The sequence below is a fragment of the Mauremys mutica genome, chromosome 7, assembly GCF_020497125.1.
Source record: "Mauremys mutica isolate MM-2020 ecotype Southern chromosome 7, ASM2049712v1, whole genome shotgun sequence".
Taxonomy (NCBI): Eukaryota; Metazoa; Chordata; order Testudines; family Geoemydidae; genus Mauremys; species Mauremys mutica.
In genome coordinates, this window is record NC_059078.1 from 19,103,981 (window position 1) to 19,131,009 (window position 27,029).

A 27,029-nucleotide genomic window follows, 5' to 3' on the forward strand; every position below is an offset into this window, starting at 1 on the left:
ACAGACAACAGATATAATAACTAGATACCATACACTCATGCACAAATGGAGAACTGGGACTAGAACTCACATCCTTGAGCTCCAAAAACAAGGCTCTACTTCTTGAGCCAAAATAATTTTTTTAAGCTCTTGCTAGTAGTGGCTTCCTTATCCTCCCTGTTGGTCAGACACGAGGGACCAAATTTCCAAAAGAGCTCAGGGGTGGATTTTCAAGTTCTTAGTTCCCCCAATTAGAGTCTGGTTTTCAGCACCCAGCCTTTCACAGGGTGATTGGCCCTTTAAGGGGAGATGGGTCCAGCTCCACCTATGACACCCTTAGCTCACCTTCCATGGTGGAGAAAAAGAGCAGTCATGGTGCAGACAGATCATGTAGCTAAGTCTGGCCTTCTGGTGTGGAGATAAGACAGAAATTTGTGGAGAAAAGGGAGACTCTAAGTAGGAAGGCCTGAGAGTCACTGCTTGGTAGAGAGCAGGGAGGGTCTCAGAGGAGCCCAGGAGGGACTGAGGGGTGAGAGCAAAGCCCAAAGCGTAGGTTGAAGAGTGTCTGAAGTTCCTCCTGACCGACCCTCAGGCCGGAGGGGCTGTGCCCAGCTTGGGACTGGGGGTGGAAGACTCGTGTGTGTGTGTGTTTTGGACTTGAATACCCTGAAAAGGGTGAACTCTTTTCTTTAATGGCTTAGCTGGAAGGTCAAATCACTGGAGCAACCAAACCAGGCTGGAAGATTGGGAGATTCAACCTGAGGAGAAACTGAATTAATTGTTAACCCAAAGTCAGAGCCACTTTCATTATGCTGAGCTCTTCTGAAATTCTGGTGCCAGTTGTAGGTGCTGAACCCTTCTGAAAATTACATCCTAGAAGTCAACATCTCACTCATTGACACATGCCAATACGTTACGTCACCAGTGCTATTTAAATTACCTGGCAGCCCCAATATGCACAAGCTCAGCTGTAGTTCAGGGCCATATTCAGTCTCGTTAGTAGTTATGGAAACCCATGATATGATACGAGAAAGGCAACAAACCAATGAAATATCCTTACCAAGAACAAATGCCGAGGATGCTTGTTTTTCCCAGACACTTTCATCAGTGTTCCCTCTTTCAGAAACTCCTGAGGGAAGAAACAGGGGCGTCAGTATCATTATTGTGAACACCGAACACCCTCAAAGTGAACGGAGGGAATTAAATGCTTTTGCCTTTACTGGAAGAGATTCTAACACTCCTGTCTCTCTAGCCTGATCCTCCTCATGATAATAAGGTCTATTCATTATTCAGATCAGTCTTATCTGTCCTGGGTCAGCCAAGTGTCAGTGTTGCAACTTTTTACCATTATTTTCATATCAGTACTATACATTTGTCAGAGACAGGGCAGTTTCTTGCTTACTTCGCTTCCCCACTATCCGCTGTGTTTATACAGAAATGACTCTGTCAAGGGTAGTGGAGTCAACATTTAACGGACTCCGAGAAAAGGACATTCACCTTTTAAATATCCCCTACAATGAGAATGAACCAACAAACACCAGGTGAACATGGGCTGCAAGAGTATTAGAATCACAGCATATATGCAAACACACACATAGACATATAGTCTCTCTCTCTCTCTCTCTCCTTATATAATTATTATTATTTATGCAGCACCACAGATACATATGGCCCTTCTCACACCAGTCAAGACAATGGACTAGATTCTGATCTCAGTAACTCGAGAGTAGATCTAGAGTAACTCCGTTGAAGTCAATGGAATTAATATAGATTTACACTGCTGTAAATGAGATCAGAATCTGACCTAGTGTGCCCTTCCAGAATAATTTACAGAACGGCCAAATCCTGCAAATCTCATGCGTTAGGGATGGTAAAAATCAGGCCCCAAGTTAAAACATTACCTAGCATGGTAGAGGAAAAGGTAGATGAGGTCTGCAATGGTGAGATTCTGCGGTTCCTTAGGTTAGTAGTGTGAACATTTTGAGAGTTACATAAAGTTTTTGTTTTAAGATGTTGTTATACTGAAGGGAAGTTTCATGTTTGTAGGGCTCAAGAAAGGAAGATTAAGCTGAGGGATACGGGGAGGGAAGCTGAACTGTGCAGGCTTAAAAGTGAGGACAAGCAACTTGAATCTGATGTGGAAGACAAGGCAAAGCTAGTGAAGAGATACTTAGGTACAGTGTGTGTGTGTCTGTATGTGATACAGACACTTCTATTTCTGTATCACTTATAAATTATATATTACTTGAAAAATACCTCTGGGGAATGAGAAGAATAACAATAATGAAAACAAGTCATTTCCCCTCATTCCAAGCTCTTCACCCAGCCAAATACAACTGCAAAGCTCCGAGGCCGACAGTCTGTACTTGCCAGCACTTGAGAACTTTAAACATGGACATTATGGGGAAAATGATAGCGACTCTAATGAAATACACTGTACCGGTGAGCTTTGGGGACAGCTACAGTGGGAAACTGATTGCTCCTTTGCTTAGAAAATAGGGGCTGCTCTGTCACTCCTAACAAGAGACACTTGGCATGTCTGTCTCAGTGCTGGCAGAGTGAAGGCCTTTTACATAAACCAGGGCTTCAACTCTTATCGGAATGGCCCAGTAAACAACACCTGTAGACATGAGGGCTGAAATCTCGCCATCCACCCAGACAGAAATAAAGCTGGTGGAAAACAATGTCCTTATCAGAGGAGGTCCGTCTGCAGCACTCACCCTTCCTGGCTGGAGGAGGTTGCTTTGCCCCCTGACACTGTGCTCAATGTGTACCAGCTTCTGCAAGTTTTCCTGAGGGAGAGAAAGAGAGTTTAGGAGGTGGGATGGTGATTGTTCTTTAGACAAGCAGACGTACCCTCCCCTCACTCCCCACCAAGAGATAACATTGACATTAAGCAGTTTGGAGTCAAAGCAGAGACACCCAGACAAGGTTGGGCCAAATGTGATATTAGGACCAGATTGACCTACTGGGGCCTAACAGTTTTGTGGGGCTTTATCGAGCTGCTTCCCCACCTATGGTTGGGTTGCTATACATCTGTCTGTCCATGATACTCCTACTTGCTGCTTCCTATCCCCACACAGTGCCCATTACGGATCATAGAATCATAGAAGATTAGGGCTGGAAGAGACCTCAGGAGGTCATATAGTCCAACCCCCTGTTCCAAGCAGAACTAACCCCAGCCAGGGCTTTGTCAAGCTGGGCCTTAAAAACTTCTAAGAATGGAGAGTCCACCACTTCCCTAGGTAACCTATTTCAGTGCTTCACCACCCTCCTAGTGAAATAGTTTTTTCCTAATATCCAACCTAGACCTCCCCCACTGCAACTTGAGACCATTGCTCTTTGTTCTGTCATCTGCCACCACTGAGAATAGCCGAGCTCCATCCTCTCTGGAACCCCCCTTTGGGTAGTTGAAGGCTGCTATCAAATCCCTTCTCACTATTCCCTTCTGCAGACTAAATAAGCCCAGTTCCCTCAGCCTCTCCTCATAAGTCATGTGCCCCAACCCCTAATCATTTTTGTTGCCCTCTCTTGGACTGTCTCCAATTTGTCCACATCCTTTCTGTAGTGGGGGGCCCAAAACTGGACATAATACTCCAGATGTGGCCTCACCAGTGCCAAATACAAGGGAATAATCACTTTCCTCGATCTGCTGGCAATGCTCCTACTAATGCAGCCCAATATGCCGTTAGCCTTCTTGGCAGCAAGGGCACACTGTTGACTCATATCCAGCTTCTCATCCACTGTAATCCCCAGGTCCTTTTCTGCAGAACTGCCGTTTAGCCAGTTGGTCCCCAACCTGTAGCAGTGCATGGGAATCTTCTGTCCTAAGTGCAGGACTCTGCACTTGTCTTGATGAACCTCATCAGATTTCTTTTGGCCCAATCCTCTAATTTGTCTAGGTCACTCTGGACCCTATCCCTACCCTCCAGTGTATCTATCTCTCTCCCCAGCTTAGTGTCATCTGTGAACTTGCTGAGGGTGCAATCCATCCCATCATCCAGTTAATTAATGAAGATGTTGAACAAAACCAGCCCCAGGACCCCTGGGGCACTCTGCTTGATACCAGCTGCCAACTAGACATCGAGCCATTGATCACTACCCATTGAGCCCGACAATCTAGCCAGCTTTCTATCCACTTTATAGTCCATAGATTCATTAGGCTCTGTAGTGACATTCTTCCTCCCCGATCCAGGAAGTGAGGAGCTGGAGGCAAAGTATGTTGCTCCCCTCCCCCATAAATACACCCCCTAATGGCCCACACATTGCTGTCTCCTTTTACCAAATAGCTGCTCTCGCTGAGGTGACAAGGGTAATTGAAAGCACGTCTTTATACTTTAGAACCTTGCTAGGATTATCTGGGGTTTTACATTCAGGATTAATAGATTTGTACCAGGGGTCTGAAAGGTTAACTAGTGAGCACAGTCCTTCCTTTCAAAAGCCTTGCAAAGATCAGGAATCTCATTACCAAAGTCTGATACTGTTAACTGCTTACCTGGCCTGAGCAGCACAGGCACAATAAATGAGTGCCAGCAAGTTGTGTCAACTTAGCACCCAGCATGGTATGTAAAATGAATCTAACCAAAACAATGCTCCCATTAAAGGAACAATATCAATCAGAAGGCACCTATTTATGCTGGGGGAAGGGAAGAGGTTTTAAATTACACCTCTACCCCGATATAACGCAACCCGATATAACACAAATTCAGGTATAACACGGTAAAGCAATGCTCCAGAGGGGCAGGGCTGTGCGCTCCGGTGGATCAAAGCAAGTTCAATATAACGCAGTTTCACCTATAACGCGGTAAGATTTTTTGGCTCCCGAGGACAGCGTTATATCGGGGTAGAGGTGTATTGTCATTACTTTGACAACTTTGATAAAGAGTCTCTATCAGCATCTCAGGTCTCCTCTCTGTTATAGGGTGACACTCCACCCTCCCCAGTCCCTTTTTATTTGGTAAATGGTATGGTTGATATTCTGGATACCAAGGGATCTGGATGACAAACTCAGGCAATTTAGTTAGGATTTCTTCTGATCTCTATTGCAGTTGGAGACCAAAAGAAGCTGCCCAGCAGTGGCAATGGGACCTCACTGGGATACATTCAGGACAAGTGTCTAAAAATGAGGACTGTGCTGCCTGTAATAAACTGTAGAGGTTTAAAGGGTAATACAGCCCTTTCTTAGCTCAGAGTAGTGAATGTTTCTTAGAGCAGTAGGTTCCTCTAATACTGTGTGACAGTGGTCTACTTTGAGCTTCTGTTTGTGCATGTGTAAAATGCAAATATTTTCGTACCTCACATGAGTGCTGTGGGGCTAATTAATATTTGTAAAGTGTTCTGAAATCCTGGGATAAAAGTTGCTAGAGTATTGTTACCGTTAAAGAAAATGCTAATAAATTAATTCTTGCTGTTCCATAGAAAACATAGGCTGTAATTCAATGCTCCTGTCAGATTTGGAAGTGTAGTATGATGTGTTAGTACCAACAGGACTCTCCCTCCTATCCCAAGTCTAAATTATAGTCTAGGAATTCATCCAGGTACATGTCAAGTTATTAATACTGTATTCTGAATGACTCTGTTGAGTCTGTTCCGTAATTAGAGTCAGCTGCTAACTGCTTTGCATTGATAATCTATGAAAGAGAAGAAGGAGCTGCGGATTTGTGTGTGCTTGTATATGAGTGGGTTACGATAGCGGGAATACAGCTTCCAAGACCAGCAATTTGACTCTCATGAAACCTGCCCCTCAAGAAAATGAAGTGCATTTACAGAGGTTGAGGAAGGAGGACATTGTGTTTAATCTCTTCCAGGTCACTGCTTTAACACTATGATATTATTGCGATAATAATATGATAAAAATAAAGTGCAAAAGTCAATATGGAAGTTTAGAGGAAATGGTTCTGAAATAAACTCTTAATCAGCAAAAATTATACAGCCAACCACTTCTGTAAAGCCCAAAGAATCTCCAGATGCTGTGCAAACTATGACCCAGATTCTCTGCTGTGCCCTCCAGGGGAGGAAGTGGGGGAGTGGTGGCATTAGAGAGCCAGTTGCCTAGGAACTGAATCTATGCTTCAAAGTATGGAAGAGTTCACCTTTCTGGTGCTATTTTTCAGATGAAGGTGTAGCTTCTGCAGAATTTGATTGTGTCATGGAGGTCACCTACATACACTAATTGGGCCAAATGTGTGACACTGTTGTACTAAGGCAGGGGCAGGCAAACTTTTTGGCCTGAGGGCCACATTGGGTTTTGGAAATTGTATGGAGGGTTGGTTAGGGGAGGGGGTCGTGGCCTGGTCCCCACCCACTATCCACCCCCTGGGACTCCTGCCCCATCCAACCCCCGCTGTTCTCTGATGCCCCCCCCCACCCCAGGACCCCTGCCCCATCCAACCACCCCTTCTCCCTGTCCCCTGACTGCCCCGGGAACCCCGGCCCCTGACTGCCCCTCATCAGCCCATCCAACCCCCCCCCTCATTCCTGACTGCCCCCCGAGACCCCTGCCCCCATTCAACCCCTGGTCCCCACCCTCTGACCTCCCCGACCCCATCCACACCCCTGCCCCCTGATCATCCCCCCGAACTCCGCTGCCCTCTATCCAACCCCCCCTGCTCCCTGCCCCCTTACGATGCTGCCTGCAGCACTGGTGGCTGGTGGCACTACAGCTGCACCGCCCGGCTGGAGCCAGCTATGTCGTCACCACCGTGCAGCACAGAGACCAGGTCAGGCCGGGCTCTGCAGCTGCGCTGCCCCAGGAGCTCCCAGCCCCACCACCCAGAGCATTGCGCTGGTGGCGGAGTGAGCTGAGGCTGCAGGGGAGGGGGAACATCAGGGGAGGGGCCGTGGGTGAGCCTTGTGGGCCAGGAGCTCAGGGGCCGGGCAGGAGGGTCCCGCGGGCCGGATGTGGCCCGCAGGCCGTAGTTTGCCCACCTCTGAACTAGGGGATAACAGAGATTTGTTCCCAGATAGATGGCAAAGAAGGAGGAATAAACTTTAAAACAAAGGAGTGGAAATGGACTCACACCAAACATCACATATCCAAACATCCCCGAACTTTGGGATGTTCAGAATCAGATCAGAATTTTGCAAATGGCCTCTATCTGTGGTACTGGTAATCAGGGCAAACCAAAACCCTAGATCCTAAAACTACTTATCCAATTCTCATGGCTGGAGTCCATCTCTGCATGAACAGAGAAACCTGCTCAGGGCATATGGCAAAAAAATGTTCAGACCAGTTCTGATCCTCTGGAATGCTACAGAGGTTTTAATACTGGCTTCAGGGGGAGCTGGATTAGAGTCTCAGTTTTTTCCCCTAGCACTGCTCACAGCGGCTCTGCTAAGGCAGCTTTTCCCCTTCGGAAACATAGGAACAGTTTTACCTGCTGCCTATCCCTCTGCTGTACAAACATTAAAAGTTGTGGCAGAGCAAAAATGTATTGGTCTCGATCCGTGAGGAAAGTGTCACTGAAATCTGTGCCGTAAAACAGCTGGCGACAATGCTGGCTGTGTTTATGGCCTTGGTGCACATATCAGAGACACGACTTTTAAACCTGAGCATGAGAGCTTGCCAGATGTGAGGAAAAGTTAACATTCTTGGCTCCAAGAACTCATCTGCTGCAAACAGCTGCTTCCACTTTTCCTCTGAACAAAACATGAAGGTTTCATTTTGAAAAGATGAAGGACAATTCTTACCAAAGGCTCTCATTCCTCATGCTGGCAGAGCACCTAGAGAATCCCTAGGCCAGCAGGTGACAAGTACGTTGCTGCGGCAGCCCCAAAGGGGTGGATCTCATGCCCCATAGCTTCTGCCTAAATCCATCCATTTTGTCAGCTTTAAAATCATGTCTGAAAATAAACCCTTTCTCAAAAGCATTTGTTTGATACTTTAATTCACATCATTCTCCTCTTCCTTTCCATATTGATGCTGCGATGTTTGTCTATTTTGCTCATCTTTTGGATTGTGCGTTTTATGAAGTATGAATGATTGTCATCATGGTCATCATTATTATTATTTAGCTTACTGAAGAGAAGGGTAAGAGGTGATTTGATTTCAGTATATAATTACCTGCTCAGGGAAAAGGAATCTGGTACTAATGGGTTCTGTGTCTAGCAGACAAAGGCATAACAAGATCCCAAGGCTGGAAGTCAGTGAAGTTCAAATGGGACATAAAATGTGTTTTACAGGGAGGGTAAATATGCATTGGAACAGCTTCCCCAGGGATATGATTAGGGCCCTACCAAATTCACGGTCCATTTTGGTCAATTTCATGGCCACAGGATTTTAAAAATGGTAAATTTCATGATTTCAGCTATTGAAATCTGAAATTTCACAGTGTTGTAATTGTAGGGATCCTGACCCATAAAGGAGTTATGGGGGGTGGGGTCACAAGATTATTGTGTGTGGGGAGGGTTGCGGTACTGCTTCTACCCTTATTTCTGAGCTGCTGCTGGGCAGCTGGAGAGCACTGGCTGCTGGCCGGGAGCCCAGCTCTGAAGGCAGAGCCACCGCCAGCAGCAGGAGCAGCAGCACAGAAGTAAGGCTGGCATGGTATGATATTGCCACTCTTACTTCTGCGCTGCTGCCTGCAGAGCTAGACTCTCAGTCAGCAGCTGCCACTCTCCAGACACCCAGCTCTGAAGACAGCAGCGCAGGAGTAAAGATGCCATGGTATCGTATTGCCACCCTTACTTCTGTGCGGCTGCTGGCGGGGCACTGCCTTCAGAGCTGGGCACCTGGCCAACAGCTGCCGCTTTCCGGCCGCCCAGCTCTGAAGGCAACACCGAAGTAAGGGTGGCAATACCGCAACCCCCGGCAACTCCCTTTTGAGTCAGGACCCCCAGTTTGAGAAACACTGGTCTCCTGGTGAAATCTGTACAGTATAGTGTAAAAGCGCACAAAAGACCATATTTCACAGGAGGAGACCTAATTTCACAGTCCGTGATGTGTTTTTCATGGCTGTGAATTTGGTAAGACCATAGATATGATACATTCCCTGTCACTTGAAGTCTTAACATTCAGATTAGAGGCTTCCTAAAAGAAATGCTTCATTTCAGTCACAAGGTATACAGAAGGTCAGAATGGTCACTGGCCTTAAAATCTACATATTATTTATAATAAAATAATAATAAATAATAATATTTGAATGGTCAGTGTAGAGACCAGAGTGCCTTGGTGAGAGGAGGAGCATATGCTTCATAAATAATATTAATATTTTATGTTGTTTTTTGAAGGTATTTCTAAGGCAATGTTTCAAGGCACTGTAGAAAACTGTGGTGCTCTTAGCTGTCTCTTTGGGTTAAATTCTGTCTCTTGTGCTTTAGCTAAAGTCAATGGGATTGAGAACACAGAACATGCATCCAGGGATAGCATTTAACTCAGAACATGCATCCACGGATAGCATTTAGCCCCAGATAAAATTATATAAGATAAAAATGGCTGGTGTAATGCAGTATAGAGAACCACAGTGGGACTCCACTGGAACCAATGGGAAAGTACTAATTACCAATAACTCGAGTGGAACTTGTTCCATTGTTATAAAACCAATATATGTAAGGTCAGAATCAAGCTCAGTACCTCCTGTATTCTGAACTTGATATTGCTTCTTACTAATGTAAATAGCAAAACTCCTATTGACTTAAATGGAAACAGGATTTTGCTCTCTGTGAACAAATGGCTAGAACAGTTATCTGCAGACTATCTTCACTAACATCCTGGGGCTCTAATCTCCAGCCACAGGGTGCTAGTAACCCACACTGACCTCAATGGGGGCTGCTGAGTGCTCCGCACTTTTGAAGATCAGATCATTTAAGATATCTAAATCTGTATTTAGACACCTAATCCTATATTTGAAAATCTTGTCCAACTGTACTGGATTGTGGTCTACATGAGAGTAAATCAGGAGTAACTCCTCTGAAGTCAATGGAATTATACACTAGTAAAAGCGTAAAACCCACGTAAGGGTATGTCTACACAGTAAAAGCTGTACATGGGGTAACCAGCTAGCTCAGGTAACAATAGCAGTAAAGACAGCACAACACAGGCTTCAGATCTGGCTAGCGAGCCAAATCCATACCCAGGGTCCATGCCAAGCTTCTACTACCTGCACTGAAGCCCACACTGTGCTGTCTTCACTGCTATTGTTACCTATGCTGGCTGGTCGAAGCTAGCGCTGGTAGGTTAGCCCATGCACAGCTCTTGCTGTGTAGACATACCCTTAGTGAGTTCAGAATCAGGGTTAACATCCGTAGGAGCAAGATCAGACCAATGATATCTTCAACTAAGGTTACATACCTATATACATCCCAGATTGGAAGTAGAGTCCATGAAATTTCCAGTGTCCCACTCACTCATTCCTCAGTGTACAATATTAACACACCCACAGCCAAGGAGAAAACAAAAACTTTGGGTTGAATTGTGCACTGACTAATTGTGCAAACTATACTGAAGTCAGTGGAGTTACTCTAGATTTACTCCAGTATAAACAAGAGCAGAATTTAACTCATGGAACCTAGATCTGGAGCATACCATGGAGTACTTACCCTCGGCTAAAGGGATCTGGGTTTCTGGGATAGTACAGTGGGGTGCCACATACTCCTCAGCAAACTCACAGAGAAGACAGTACCAATCATCAAATCACAACTCACCCCTTGCTGCATGCTGTCGTTGGCTCGGTCCGTAATTGCAGAGACAATGAGTAAGGCAGCTGAGGGGTGAAGCAACACAGAAAGGCACAAAGCACATGAAAGGTTAGAAAAAGCAACCTATATCCCACCTTTTTATAAATATATCTTTTAAAGAAATGCATTGGCACCTTCTGGGGCAAGCTGCCCTTAATAACTAGGATCCCAAACAGTCCTACTTGCTTTCCACATCGGGTCCCCTCTTTCCTTCCCTTTGTCTCCCTCTTGCTATAATACCATGAGTCAAGCTTGCCCCGAACAAGAAAGCTCATGGGACCATCTTTAGGTGCTTTGGAATTTCACCAAATCATCTTGTGACATATCTTCCAGTAGCAGTTTTTTTGTAAGCATGACAGTTTATCTTTAGCTTATGGCTAGTGCTTTAAATGGTGGGCCAAGTTCTGCTTTCAGTTATATATAGGGTCAGTTAAGAGTAACCCAATTCATTTCAACTGATTTACTCCAGGTTCACACTGGATGTGCTGAGAACAGTATTTGCTTGATTAATATAACATTAGCCTTGATCCCCCTGTGACCTCATACTGACTTCAATGGGAGTAGCCCACAAAGATTATTCCAAAGCAAATAGAAGGCCCTATCATGATAGGTGCTGAGCACCTCATTGGTTCTTTATTTTGAACAAGCTGATTTTGATATGTTGTCTCTGAAGTGTATGTGTGCTGGTCAGAGCTCAAGGAACAAGTACACCACTACTTCGATATAACGCCACCCGATATAACACAAATTTGGATATAACGCGGTAAAGCAGCGCTCAGGGGGTGGGGGGAGGGCACACTCCAGTGGATCAAAGCAAGTTCAATATAACACGGTTTCACCTGTAACGTGGTAAGATTTTTTGGCTCCCAAGGACAGCGTTATATCGAGGTAGAGGTGTATAGACCAAGCCTTCTTGCTGATTCCAGACCTGTGCAGCATCAGCACCAGTGTAAAACAATGGTGAGCTGCAAGTTCATTCTGGGTAATGGCATGCAAATAAACACATGAGCCATCCCATTTTGCTTCAGAGGTATCATACCCAGCATGGGTATGCCAAGACTGGATTAGGATTTAGCTGGTGGCTGAGCTCTGGGAATGAACCAAAAAGTTTGAGCTAGGCTTGTGTGTGCACTCAGTTCTCTTTCTGTAGGCTCTGCATGCTGGAGCTATAGGAATTCCCCAAATCTTAACCTCCAGATCTTTACTGCATGTGCTTGTGAAATAGCAAGGGACTGTCAGAAACTGTGCTCTGCTCTCGTTCTAGAGCTGGATATGAACCAATCCTTAATCAACCAAATCCAGATCAGGATTAAAATTCTCTGGCTAGCACAATGTGCTGAGCCCAAACAATTCAGAACTTCATGAATTTTTGAAATCTGGGATTGGATCCCAGTTCTGTGGCTCATGCTTGCTTTTATTTATTCACAGGCTGAGAAGGCAAGGTAGGAGGCAGACAACAGCAGTCTGACTTCCCTCTTACTTGCCCTGCACGTGACCTCAAACCTGCTTTGAAAGGTTGCCTCCTCCTTCTTCCTCACAGTATTAGGAGGTGGGTCAAGTTTCCGTGTTAATGTGACCATAGGCCTCTGATGCTGAGCAGAAACGACCGACCGGCAGCTGAATTTGAATTTAACTTCCATTTCAGTGAGAAGACCCTGCCTCAGGCCATTCCACATGAAATACGGAAACAGGACAGAATGCAGCTTTACATTGTGCCTTTCACATTCATTGTGCCTGAGTTTGATCTTACTTACACCATTTATACACTGCCATAAACTCCATTCCCTCCAGTGGAGTTACTCCTGATTTACACTAAGAGAACAGTCAAACCCGTGCAACCTGAGATCACTCTATACTAATGAACACAGCATCACTCTGGCCAATATTTTCTCCTATTAGAAAAATCAAACCGCTTAATTTTTTATCCAGAAGTTTCAGATTTTTTTTAGCAGATTTGGTCATTCTGAATGTATGACTGGTCAGACACAGACTGCTCTGATACCATTGGGAGTTGAGGGTCATGCAATAAATTGTATTAATAATTAATATACTTGGCCCTGTACAAACCCAAAAATATATGGTCTCTGCTCAAAGAGTTTATACTGGAGAGGCAATCTCCCCTAAATTAGCAGTGAGACCTCAGATCAGACCTATGCCATCGCAGTCTGGGCTTCATTCACTCATTCCTGGGACAGATCTCACTGCTAGTTATTTATAATACTAAATAAAAGTTTCTCTTCTACCCATTTGAAATTACCTTGTGTGTCTTCATACTCTGCAGAGTCAGGACAAAGGTTATTCAAGTAATCTGTAGGAAACAATCAGATATAGAACATCCAGTAAATTCCCAGATAATTAAAGAGTTTGGTTTGACTAGTTGAAACACACAACTGTAATACCCCATAACCCTTTACTCTTTTATAAAATCACCTATATGGGAAACAAAGGGAGGTCTGGACAGATTTAATTTCCTTCCAAAATTAAACCTGGCTTTTTTTTTAAACCGAGTTTTGTTTTGATATTTTGGGCTCATTCAAATCTGAGATTCAAAGCAAAGAATGTCAGGTGTAAAACCTCACGAACTGGAACTAACTAAAATATTTCTCAGCCAAGAGAAGCTGCTGAGTGTGACACAGTTTGATTAATAAATGGTCTTCTGATGAACGTTTTCTATTTTCACATTTGAATGCATGGTACTAGATAGAATTACTGTTTTTCCTATATTAATAGGAAAAGGGACATAGTACAATTCAATATTTCTCAATGTTCCAGTGTTTTGGACATATAGAATTTAAGTAATGATCACAGGAGCTAAATTAAAATTTGAAAATAAATTCTGTAAACTATATATAATAGGAATCTTACTTAGAGGCCAATCTTGCAAACCTTTACTCACTCAAACAGTTCCATTGGCTTCGGTAGGGCTACTCATGAGAGTCAGGGTATTTCTCTCTCTCTCTAGTTCCTTATGTGACCCTCATCACTGCAGTATCTGGGTGCTTTTATTTATTAAATCCCAATCCTGAAAATATTTACTCTTTTAAATTAGCTCTTTGATTAATGCAAGCCCCCAAATGTCACATTTGAGAATCAGGTCTATATCCCAAAGTGCAACATGGATCATGGAACGCCCCCGTCCTCAGTCTCCCCCACTCATGTGAGTTCACTTCTTCCAGGTCCTCCCATACCTCTTAACTGTACTGGTCTCTCATCTGGATTCTGCAAGGTTAAGAGGAGTCTGCTATTGTGCCTTTCAAAGCCTAGTCTGGCTGGGAGGTAATGTGCGGTGTTGGCATGCCGTATTTAGGTTTCCCTTTCCCAGCTGCATGCTCTGCACTTGGCTAGAGACATTTAACTAATGTGGGCAACTCCTTTTGGCTGTAGCACAGTAACTGGCAACCAGTGTTGAGATTAAATACCTTTCCTTATCTGGGTAGAAACAGCTAGTTGTGAACATAAGAGCCGGTGTATTTTATTTTTCACACTGTGCAGAGAAATTGAATGACTGTACCTTAGCAAACCCTGCCTGTCCTATCATCTGAGGGCATCTGCTAGCATCCATGGACTTCTCTAAACCTAGATGAACTGCTGCAGCCACCCATTGTTTAGAATGTCTTGCAATGCCTATACAATACCTTGTATCTGCATGCAACAGCCATCCTAGGTGATTTACAAGCATTGGTTATACCAGGTGGCTGCAATGCCCGGAACAAAGACTATCTCATGTCTGGGTGTACCAGTGCTATCTACAATACTATCTCCTGACTGTGAATGGGAATCCACAAGCATTGCAGCTGCACTGCTTCTCCTAACTTTGTCTGACAATGAAGTTCCTCGTGTTTGGTAACCGCCCTAAAACTCTCAGCAATAGTGCTGGCTCCCATAGTGCACCTGAAGTCCCAGAATATACTGTGGTGGTAAGGGGCACTGTGTGTGTGGACACACCAAATCCATTCTATCAGAACAGTGTTGCTGTATGGATGCACGTAACCTCTATAAGGACAAAGCATGACAGCTAAATGTCACATAGAACTGTTGTTCCTTGAAAGGCTCCATCGCCTGGTATAGATATACCCAGAGAGGGAAGCAAGTCAGTCCAAAATATCCTCCTACTGGTATGTAGTGCTCACTTGAGTCACTGTTACTAAAAAAGCAGAAACAGCTGTGAAAAATGAGTTGCATCTTTGATCAATGTGTTTGGAGCAAGATGAAACTGCTGCTAATCTGTGCTGTGAATAAAATTTCAGACAATCCCTTTGTTCTGCTGCATTTATAGGAGTCCCCTCTAATATGCTCTTCCTTTTATCAGCTGTTGAGTATGGGAGGGGTTTGCTGCTTCCTTCTCACTGTCCCATACTTAGGTCATCTCCCATCTTTCCCCACCCACACACATACGTATACCCAATATGGTTCTTTATCTTTACATCTAATGATCTCTGGTTTCCTGTGATTCCATCTGATGCACTGACCTGCCCCCACTTCTGCTGTGCTGTGCTGTAACATCCCTCCCTAACCAATTCACTGCTGTTCCCTTGTAGCGAGCCTCAATATCCTAATCCAGTGCACTGAGTGTTCATGACATGTTGCTGGGTCCTATCCCTGTTGAAACGGCTGCTCCTCCGACAAACTACAGCTTTGGCTGGAGTGGATTTGCAGTGGGCAGGATGAGAAGGAGCAGCCACAAGGAGCCAGAACCTCAGGGGACATTCTTGAGGAGAAAAAGAGCATTCCACAGAGTGTGTGACACATGTCAGGGATAGGGGGGAGCATAAAGAGAGATTTTGTGGTGTGGCAAAGTTTAGACTGGAGTTTTTCCAGAGTTCAGAGGTGTTGGCTCAGGATCATCTCTAGCTTTAAGTGATCCAGGTATGGGCTAAGCTATGAATGGCATCATAAGTAAAATCAAACATATGTGCTGACAACAAGTGTCTGGGCACTCTTCCTTCCCTGCCCATGGATACCAATATGGGTAAGTCCAGGAAAATGAGGCTTACAAGAGTCTGACTTTGCACACTCCAATCCTATAGTTATACTTCAGCATGATCTCACTAAACAGGGGTCTTTCTCCCTTCACTATGTCCATAGCTGTCATTAACCCCCAGTGGCCTGTCCAGTATGCAATTCAATCATTCGCCAGAGCTAGATCACACATTTGGATTCCAGCCCGTTGTTCTGACCGGATTCTCTCCTCCCCAACCCTGGCCTGCCATCTACATATGGCCCCAGCACAGTGCAGGAAAGATGGGTCTCTGCTATAGCAAGTTTAGAAGTGCTTTAATCTTGCTGACCTGTGAGTAGCACGCGGTACTGGAATATGCGCTGCACCACTTTCAAAAACTGGTGTTTCACATTCAAGGGGCTGCCGCCAGGATTCTGCTGTCCTCAAGAGAAGGGGAAAAACACAACAGTCAGTGCTCTGTAGTCTGATTCCTGGATTATAACCTTATATGCCTAATGCACCCCCTGGAGATTCTGCCATGGCGACTACATACACAAGTGCTACTGAGCTGTTTCCCATTTATCCGCCTAGCTGCATACATATCGGAGCTTAGATCTGAATCTTCATCTCTATAAAGAGCCAATACAGGAAAATTTAGCATTTGATAGCACCATTCATATTCAATATCACAAAATAGTTCAGGCCAACGTGGAGGAAATAAGAAAAAGAGAGGCAGAGAACCACGCAGAAGCTAAGGTCAGAAGAGAGATTTTAGAATGATATCCAAGGAGCCAAAGCAACCAAATCAGCATGACGCTTGCTGGGTTCCCATAGGCCTTTTTGCCATTTTTCAGATTTTATGTCCATTGGGTTTCACGTTAAGAATCAGGCTTGCGTGGGCCAAATACAGCAAAATACCCCAATGAGACTAAATTAGGGAAGCTGATCCTCCAAACACCTTGCACGGTCCTCCAACAAAACACAAAACAAAACAAACCCCAACAATCCCTCAGTTGGTTTGATTTCCATGTCCAACTCCCAAAACTAGCTGAGTTGCATATGGCTTCAGCTTTCATTGTTCAACGTTTGCACAGCTCTAGCAGCGACTTGGAAAGAGAGGAAGGGGGACACTGTTAATAGTGATAGGAATATGATCTAATCAAAGAAGGTCTGGTTTCAGACTGCAATGATGCTTTATGTTATTGCTATATTTAGCTGCTAGCGATGAGCACTCTGGAAATACGGTGGTGTAGATGGAGAGATAGAGATGACACTTTAATGTCTTTGTTGTCACAGGGTGACACTGGCCCTTTAAGAGGCCAGTGCACCTGACCCCCCCCCAGATAGGCTTAAAAGAGGGCAGCTGGGCTCTAGAGGGAGGAGGTCCCTGAAGGAAGATAGGAAGGGGCAGGTGGGAACTCCCTGAGCACAGAGGATAGACAGAAGGAGCAGTAGAGAGTTGCTTGGGGAAACCTGCAGCAATCAGAAATCGCCACAGGCCCTCACTGGCAAGAGGAAGGAATTGCCAGGTAGCAACAGAGAGTTCCTGAGGCAGAGAAGGCCATAGGGGACTGAAGGCAGAGAGCAGCGGAGGGAGATGCCTGCTAGCTGTGTGAGCCAGAGAGCTGAATCTGGAGGATCAGAGAGGGCTGGAGGCTGGGGTGAGGGCTCTCACTTTGTGGTGAGAGATGCTGGAGCTGCAGAGAGCTTGAGCATGGGAAGAAATGCCAGGGCTGTATGTTGGTGGATTGTTGGGGACCTGGCTTGTTATAGCTTATATGCATGGGGCTTTCTTTTGTAATAAATTAACCCAGCAAGGGCTATTTATACTCAGAAAGACAGCTTGGACTATTTCTGGGACCATTCAAGGGGAAACTGAGGCTAGCACACTGGTTGTGCTGCTGCCTGATGCCAGAGGGTGCCACAGATGGTGGGCACTTTATGAGAGTCTTATATATTCAAAATGCTGTGTAAACAGTAACTTAGCAGACCCTCACAACACCTCTCTGAAGGAGGTAATTATTAGCATCTTCAGAAACTGAAATGCAATCAGGTTATTACATGACTTGCCCAAGGTTACACACTGACCCGGTGGGAAAAACAGGATGAGAACTCTTGTGTTCTTGGCACCTAGTGGTGTGTTCAGTCCACTAGCTCTGCCCATCATCCCATGCTATAGCAAGTTAGATGAATGGACCTGTACAGATGAGGGATCAACCCTTCCTTCCCTTAACTGTGGGGAGACATGGGAAAGGATCAGCACATTGCCCTCTGGGTGGCCAATCCTATCAACCTTTAAGGCATGATTTTTGTCTGCAATTAAGAATCATTCAGTCTATCAGCAAAAGGGGAGCATGTTGTTCACTGAAATAATGGCAGCTGCTATTATTACCAGTGGATAATTACACCAAGACAGTGACTGAGATGGACAAATACAGACTGATTTAGCCGAGGGAGTATATAAATTGAGCAATAAATGTCACAGATTCATAGATTCCAAGGCTAGAAGGGACCACTGTGATCATCTAGTCTGCGCTCCTATATAACACAGGCCCTAGAACTTTCCCAAAAGAATTCCTAGAGCAGATCTTTTAGGAAAACCATCCAATCTTGATTTTAAAATGGTCCGTGATGGAAAATCCTCCACGACCCTTGGCAAATTGTTCCAACAGCTAATTACACTCATTGTCAAAAATTTTCACCTTATTTCCAGTCTGAATTGGTCTAACTTCTACTTCCAGCTATTCAATCACATTGTACCTTTTTCTGTTAGATTGAAGAGCCCATTATTAAATATTTCTTCCCCATGTAGATATTTACAGACTATAATCAAGTCATCCCTTAACCTTCTCTTTGTTAAGCTAAACAGATTGAGCTCTTTGAGTCTATCACTGTAAGATATGTTTTCTAATCCTTTAGTCATTGGTGTGGCTCTTCTCTGAACCCTCTCCAATTTATCAGCATGCTTCTTGAATTGTGGGCACCAGACCTGGACGGAGTATTCCAGCAGCAGTTGCACCAGTGCCAAACAGGTAAAATAACCTCTGTGCTCCAACTTGAGATTTCCCTGTTTATGTTTCCTAGGATTGCAATGGCTCTTTTGGCCACTGGGAGCTCATATTACGCCAATTACTCACCATGCCCCCAAATCTTTCTCAGAGTCTCTGCTTCCCAGGCTAGAGTCCCCCATTCTGTAAATATGGTCTGCATTCTTTGTTTTTAGTTGAATACGTTTACATTTAGTTGTATTAAAACACACATTGTTCGCTTGTGCCCAGTTTATCCTCTGAATCAGTGACCTGTCCTCTTCATTATTTACTACTCTCCTAATTTTTGTGTCATCTGCAAACTTTATCAGCGAGGATTTTATGTTTTCTTCCAGGTCATTGATAAAAATGTTAAAAAGCATAAGACCAAGAACCGACCTCTGAGGGATCCCACTGGAAACACCCCCGCTCGATGATGATTCCCCTTTTACAGTTACATTTTGAGACCAATCAGTTAGCCAGATTTTAATCCACTTAATGTGTGCCATGCTCATTTTATATTGTTCTAGTTATTTTACTCAAAACGTTGCGCTACTGAATCAAATGCTTTACAGAAGTCTATTACGTCAACACTATTACCTTTAGCCACCAAACTTGTAATCTCATCAAAAAAGATAAGTTACTTTGACAGGATCTATTTTCTATAAACCCATGTTAATTTGCATTCATTACATTACTCTCCTTTAATTCTTTATTAACCGAGTTACATATCAGCTGCTCCATCATCTTGCCTGGGATCTATGTCAGACTGGCAGGCTCATAATTACCCAGGTTATTCCATTTACCCTTTTTAAAAATTGGCACAACATTAGCTTTTTCCACAGTCTTCTGGAACTTCCCCAGTGCACCAAGACTTACTGAAAATCAACATTAATGGCCCAGCAATCTTTCAACCAAGGAAACCTAGTCAAGTTCACTGATGTATCTAGGCCAACTCTAAAGGTTCATAAGGATCATCTACATCAGGGGTCGGCAACCTTTCAGAAGTGGTGTGCCGAGCCTTCATTTATTCACTCTAATTTAAGGTTTCACGTGCCAGTAATACATTTGAACGTTTTTAGAAGGTCTCTTTCTATAAGTCTAATATATAACTAAACTATTGTTGTATGTAAAGTAAATAAGGTTTTTTAAACGTTTAACAAGCTTCATTTAAAATTAAATTAAAATGCAGAGCCCCCTGGACCAGTGGCCAGAACCTAGGCAGTGTGAGTGCCATTGAAAATCAGCTCATGTGCCGCCTTTGGCACGCATGCCATAGGTTGCCTACCCCTGATCTACATGCATCCGACGAAGTAGGTATTCACCCATGAAAGCTCATGCTCCAATACGTCTGTTAGTCTACAAGGTGCCACAGGACTCTTTGCTGCTTTTACAGATCCAGACTAACACAGCTACCCCTCTGATACATAAGGATCATCTGGCATTGAAGGACTATTTAATGGCTTGGGATAACTTGGGCTGCCTTGGTTCTGGCTAGAACTACAGAAATAAGATCACCCACTCCCTCCCATGTAATTTCACTCTTAAAACCCACCACAGAGGTGCAAATATTTCTGCACCTATTTTGCAATTGCCACCCCAATCCTGTTTTTTGAAAAATTGGTCCTTTAGCACCTAAAGCGGTGAAAATGACAAACAGCTGTGCCAGCTTAAAAATCAGGGGGGAAAAAACCCCTCACCTTTCTTCCTTTCTTTTTTAAATGCACAATTAATTTTATGATTATTTACTCCTCTCTTTACACAGTTGTGAGTGAACAGAAGCCCCAGGATAGCAAAAGCACAGTACGCTCCTGAGCTTGGATTTATGACTCAAATCAAAATCCTATTAACTCTGATTGTAGCTGAACTTCAAAGCAACACACTGCTGAAAAGCATTAACACCGGAGCCCTTATCCTTTGCTGTGTACCAGGGGCCAAGGTGCACCGCTATGATTGCTCTGCCTCTGCCTCCAGAGGCATTGAGTGGATGGCAAAGGTGACAGTCAGAATCATTTGGAAAACTCCAAAGACAGTTTGAGAAGGAAACAATTGAACTGATTAATGCCCTAAACCAGAGGTTCTCAAACTGTAGTCTGTGGACCACCAGTGGTCCGCGAGCACCATTCAGGTGGTCTGCAGATAGTTCCCTCCAAGGTGCGCACCTGGGTGGCCACACACGAGAGAATGGCGGACCACCCACCTAATTAGTGGAGCCGTGCAGGCGTAGCTCAACTGATTAGGTGCCTGGACCCTGGAGAAGGTGTAAGGTGAGGTGGTGGGAATAGGGGGTAGGTTGGAGGAGGCAGTGGGCTGAGAAGAAGGGGTGGGGGGAATTTGGGATGTGCAGGGCTGTGGCAGCCAGAGAAAGAGGTGACTTTCCCCAGCTCCAGGGCTGTGGCTGCCGGGGAGAGATGGCCCTCCTTACCAGCCGCAGCTCTGTGGCTGCTGTGGTGGGGGAAAGACCCCCCCCCTCCTTCCCAGCCCCAGCTCAGGGTCTGCGGTGGCGGGGGAAAGACCCCCCCTCCTTCCCAGCCCCAGCTCAGGGGCTGCCGTGGCGGGGGGAGAGAGGGCGTATCTATGGCATTAGAAATGTAAGACTACTGATATTAAAATATGAGTTGTGTACTTTTATTTGTAGAACAAAAAAAGTTTATTAAGTTTTTTTTATATAGCGCTTTTATCCAAAGCGCTTTACAATAGTTAGCTAACAGTACAAACAGCATTTGGAAAGATCATTAAGTGGTCCACTGAGACCATCAGCAATTTGTAAGTGGTCCGCGAAAATAAAAGTTTGAGAACCACTGCCCTTGACAACATGAAGAGGATTAAGGGCCCAATCCTGCAAAGTGCTGACCAACTCTTGGGTGATGTGTGCAGGGGCGGCTCCAGGCACCAGCACGCCAAGCCACAGGGGGCGCTCTGCCGGTCGCCGCGAGGGCGGCAGGCAGGTTTCCTTCGGTGGCTTACCTGCAGAGGGTCCGCTGGTCCCGCAGCTTCGGCGGACCTCCCGCAGGCTGCCGCCGAATCCGCGGGACCGGGGAGCTCCCGCAGGCAAGCCGCCGAAGGCAGCCTGCCTGCCGTGCTTGGGGCGGCAAAATACCTAGAGCCGCCCCTGGATGTGTAGCACACTCAACCCCGAGCATTAAAGTCAAGGGGAGCCAAGCCTGCAGCAGAATCAACATGGGGCCCTAAGCTCCAAGTTGATGAGCTAGAAGGGTAATAAATCGTAGGTGCTCCCATTTCTAAGAATGAGATACGAAGGGTCTGAATGTTACCCCTTTTTTCTGGATGAGCCTTCTGTTCAAATCCTGCTTATCTCACTCATAGGAGCAGCCCCACTGGCTTCTTTGTAAGCAGGATTTGGCCCTCAGTTTGTGTCAGGAAGACAAGAAGGTGCAGGGTAGGTTGGCTGAGCATGATAAGGAGCACAGTGGTTGTCAATAAAAAGCCTGCATTTGCCAAGTTTCTGCCTAGTGGAGTGTGAGATTCCAGCCCTCTCCTCTGCTTAGAACAGGAAATTACATCAGTAACCATAAGGTATCTGTTGGCAAATGTTGACTTTCAAATGTCAGACATGCTGCAGAGGAAGACATGATCCATACCTCATGGAACTGATATTCTAAATAACCTTTAAAATATCAGAGCCTATTTATCCTCACAGCCTCCCTATCAGCTAAATGTTGTTTATTCCCTTTTTTACAGATGGCGGAAATGAGAGCGAGAGAGAGGCCTTATATTGATGGGCAAAAAAGGGCATCCTTTTCAATTGTATTAACTTAGTCAGGTTAGCTTAACTTGATTGAAAAGCCCCATCAAGACACAGGCTAACACATCAGCTGGCTATGTTGTAGCTAGTCTAAACTGTGGCCAGCCATTATGGCTTCAGAGGCACTAGCCTGCGTCTTGGCGGTCTTTTCAATCTGTTCTGTATAAGTTCTTATGCCACGATTATCATCACAGTATGTTAGGTGTGTGAAGCCAGCTGAGCTAAACATAATTGAAGAACACTTTTTGCCCACCAGGACAAGGTCAGAGAGGTTACTTGACTCACGGAAGACCACATAGTGAGTTGGTGGCAGGGATGGGAAGAGAGCTTAGAAGTTTTGACTCCCACATTTCTCTGGTCTTGTCAGTGGATTTTTTGCATGCCTTTTTTCCTATTATTGCTTCCCTGCCATGGCACGCCCTATTGGTTATTATGGAGGCATGCTGGCTTCATAGGGCAGCAGGACAGACAGATAAGTAGGGGTAGCAGCAGAAGGAGCAGTAAGAGGTTTTTAAAAATGTAATGAGAAGGAGTTTTAAAGAGTTTTAAAGAGAAGGAGGAGGAGAAGAGAAATGGAGGGGCGGAGAAGAGAAGGGATGATGATGATAATGTACATCTTATTATACAATTATATATTATAACATTTATACAGCTTCAAAGGGCTTTAAATATGCCAATTAATGAAAGGGGAGAGAAAAAGAGGGCTGAGATGGATTCCCCCAATACACACATGAGCAAACGTATTCACATATCCATGCACATATACACATGCAAATCCACACACACACACTTCACTCCATGTGTCTCTCCAGAGCGTGTTCTGCAAGTGATCATTAAGATTCTTCTTCCACACCCTGTCTGAAGGCTGGTGAAGTTGCAGACAGGAATATCTTTGAGAAAGCAATGCAGTGCAACCATAAATTAATGCAAGTAGAGAAGTGAGAGGGGCCTTACCTCAAACTCCCGGATGACAGTGGCCAGCTGGGAAGATTTAAGGCAGGTTTCATCTAGCAAAGCCAAATTCCTATCAAACTGCATAATATATGCTGTGTGGTGATTGAACCTTGATTCTCTTGAGAGAAAAACATCGGCCACTTTCTGGTGTTCCTCCCTAAAGCCACAGAAAGAGAAGAACAAGCCAATAAGTAACAAAAAATGCCCCACTTCATTCTGGTTACACAAATTCTATTCATCAGCCCCATACCTGCTAATGCCATTAGGAGATCTCAGTTAAGGCAAGGGTTTAACTGTCAGGAAATGGACAACACTGCACCGAAGTGCTGGGCAATGGAATGGGCTGTGGAAGAATGGGCCTTGTCTGGGGCCAGTCCCCTTTCTGTAACCCTACCTACCACAGCTATATATGTACATGCTGGGCAGAATGGGCTCACATAGCTCACATTTCTCCAAGCAAGCTTTCCAAATCCACCAGGGTGAACAAGAACCTTTGCTCCGAGTGCTGGTGTTAGTGGGAGAATAACTCCATCCTCAGATCCCCTTCACTCACAGCTCCCTCTTCTTACCCATGTTACAGTTCCTCATCTGGGCACACAATGTAATTATTTACTGAAGGTGAATTATCTACAGGAGAGAGAGCCAGCCAAAAATGGCAGTAACGGAGGGTACAGGGCTGCTAATGAGCAGTGGCCAAGGAGACGTCAGGGTAACAGAGATTGTGGTTTTAAACAGCGGCCTCGTTAATTTCAGGATGATTGAGAATACAGCAGAGGGACTGGCCAGCAGCCCTGGGAGTAACAGAGGACGCACTGCCAGATGTGGGGAGGGGTACTGGGGATTCAAGGGCCTGTTTAGTATTCAAAGTCTAACGCCAGTGCACATTTTCAGATTTTCACTGCACATTTATTTTAGGTCCCTGGAACATCTACAGCAGCTAAAGGGAGCGGGAACCCACATTTCTTAATAGCATACTTAGCATAACCATTTACAGAATTGTTTTCAACCTCACTGTTGTTTACAACAATTCCCTTGGAAGATGGAAACCCACATATGATATCCCCTTAACTTTTCCTCTGTTGTGCACTCTGATTTGTTATTGTAGAGCTGCTCAGGAGTGCTGCCTGCACTGTGCATACAGGCTTGTTACTATTATTTATGGATAATCTATTTTGTGGAAGCCCTGGGATAGAGTGGTCTGTCACTGAAAGTGACTGCTGATTGGCTGGAGTTCAGTGGGGGTGGGGTTAAGGAGCTATAAAGCTTGCCCCAGCTTCTGAAAGAGTCAGATTAGCCTGGGAGTTTGGCTTAGATAGATGCCTTCCGTGGATTTCATAGATTTAGTCAGTTTGGGACTGAAGCTAGCCTGACTTAGTCAGAAGCTTGTCCCAGCTAGTTGATACATTTTAATTTGGAAGCATGGCTCAGACAGGGGCCTACCCAGCATAAAAGATTTGCTCTAGCACTGATAGCCTTTGTCTAGGCAAGACAGAGACATGCTTTATCCTGGTAAGATTTAGTCCAGCTAGGACAGTTTGGTTTAGGCAGAGACCCTCAGCAGCCCTGAAAGATAGTGTTTAGCCTGAAACTCAGCCCAGCAAAGGCTTGTTCAAACTCTGAGTGGGTTTCCTTTGACTGGGAGCTATAATATTAGGAAGTTGCCATGGGAATTGTTCTAACTTATTCCAATTTCTATGAGATCTAAAATTAAAAAAAAAATCCTATATTTCTTAATGCCTCTGAGGGTTTTTCTCTGCCTGTTCCCCCTTCCTGGTATTTGAGTTTTTGACTCATGATTCACACACATTAGACTGCTTTGTGACAATCAGCTAAGGGACTCAACCAGATTGGGGCCCCAATGGGCTAGACAATGTACAAACAGATAGCAAATGACAGTTCACGTGAGATGGGCTGCACACACACTGATTTATGGGGCTGTATACAATGGTTTATCATTGTAGGGTAGCGCAGGAGCACTGAGACGTTTGTATTTTTGGGAGGTAAAATAACAATACAGAAACATGGCATAGACAAGAAAATGCAGTCTCCCAACCTTACGGTGTCCCTGTAAATTTACCTCCCTCAACCTATGCACAAACCCTGTTAAAGGTGTTTAGCATCTTTTCTTTCTTCTGTTGGAATCTTAACCCTGTTGCCAGTGGTTCTTGGAATAAAGGAATAGATTGAGGATGAGATGAGGCCATTAAATTGTCACTTACCAATTGAGGACTCTTTCCTCCAGCTCTCCCAGTATCTCCTGGTGTAGTCTGTAGATTTCAGGGATCTCACTCAAGCCCTGCTTGAGCTTCACCTCCTCCCTCTCATTTTCATCCTCATCCCCCAGCACTTTCAAGACTGCTTCATGGAAATCCTGTGAATACATCACCTGTTACACAGCAGCTAAGGCAACAGATCAGAGGTTCTTTATGGCACTTAAACCATTACTATTTTTCCTTTAAATTCCAAAATTAATTTACAAACAGTCAGAAAACTTTATGGGAATTTCAAGATGCATCATAAATAAATACTAGCATATCATGGGCAAAAGAGGAAGGAGAACATAGGATGCATTTTCTTTCACCCATTAGTTTCATGGTTACTGTAAATTTCAGGTTAAAGTCCACATATTGATTACCCAAAACATTTAAAATAATAATAAAAAAAAAGATAGCTCCGCCTCCCCCCAATCCCATCAGATTATTTAAAAAAATTAATTTGGGTACTTTTTGCTTTCTGGGTTTTGAGCCTTTAGGTTGCAGTGGAGTTACATTTTCAAGAATTTGTCAGCTAGAAACTTCCTTTTTAAAAAAGAGAAAGAAAAAAAAAGATGCGAGTCTTGTATAACCCCATGAGTCCATGAGTTTATGGAAAAGATCAAATATTGCAAGGCTTGTCATAAAAATTGAAAGAATTGCCAACACTGAATCCAATTCCTAATTTACTGATGGAAGGATGGTGGAGATATAAATTAAGCTACAGTATCAATCATTTCCTATATGAAATCCACTTTAACTATCCACTATAACTGAGACCCACTTTTCAATAAATAATAATAATAAATAATGATAATATATTTAGAAAATACCTTTAATTTCAATGTGGTTTAAATACTATATGCACATAGGAATAATTTCTCCAGAAGTCAAAAGCAGCCATTCTAGTGTGGTATGTGACAGCTGTTTAACAGCATACTACAAAATCATCCAATAGTTTAGCACTGGAAGTGAAGAATCACACATCCAACTGAAACAGCAGGGGAACTTTACAGTAGGTTTGCAGATTAGAAGATGGTCAAAACAGTGGTGCTAACAAACATATTCTTGCAAAATATGGCACAAAATCAGTTAGAACTTTCATACAGAAATTGACTTTAAAATATGTCCAGGTCAGAGTCTGTTTAGAAAATGAAGAAAATATAATACTACAGCATCATGATAGTACCTATTACTACAGTATCATTATGGCATCCCACTCTTCCCAATTAACACTGACATCAGGGTGCTTGATCATATTCTAGTCTAGTTAATACAAACGTCATGATAGAAAATACATATATTCCTGAAATACCGTCATGACATGAAAAGAGATAAAAGAATGAATTAGGTGAAAGAAACATATTGTACTGGGAGCTCTTATTTTTCAAGAAAGGTGGGGGATTCCATACGTTACATTCACAAGAATACAATTTACA

At 44.2% G+C, this 27,029-nt stretch overlaps 1 protein-coding gene across 2 annotated transcripts in view; it reads right to left on the reverse strand.

The window, feature by feature from the left end:
- FGD5 (FYVE, RhoGEF and PH domain containing 5) overlaps positions 1–27,029 on the reverse strand; it is a 153,042-nt gene that overhangs the window by 29,690 nt on the left and 96,323 nt on the right. The window contains exons 6-12 of one of the 2 annotated variants that reach the window (XM_045022692.1): positions 25,558–25,709; positions 23,339–23,495; positions 15,942–16,026; positions 12,911–12,961; positions 10,621–10,679; positions 2,700–2,771; positions 1,040–1,108 (exon numbers count right to left, since the gene is read on the reverse strand). In XM_045022692.1, coding sequence (XP_044878627.1) covers positions 1,040–1,108; positions 2,700–2,771; positions 10,621–10,679; positions 12,911–12,961; positions 15,942–16,026; positions 23,339–23,495; positions 25,558–25,709 — 645 coding nt within the window. Of the gene's footprint in view, positions 1–1,039; positions 1,109–2,699; positions 2,772–10,620; positions 10,680–12,910; positions 12,962–15,941; positions 16,030–23,338; positions 23,496–25,557; positions 25,710–27,029 lie in introns of both variants that reach the window. The other variant, XM_045022691.1, reaches the window with a different exon arrangement.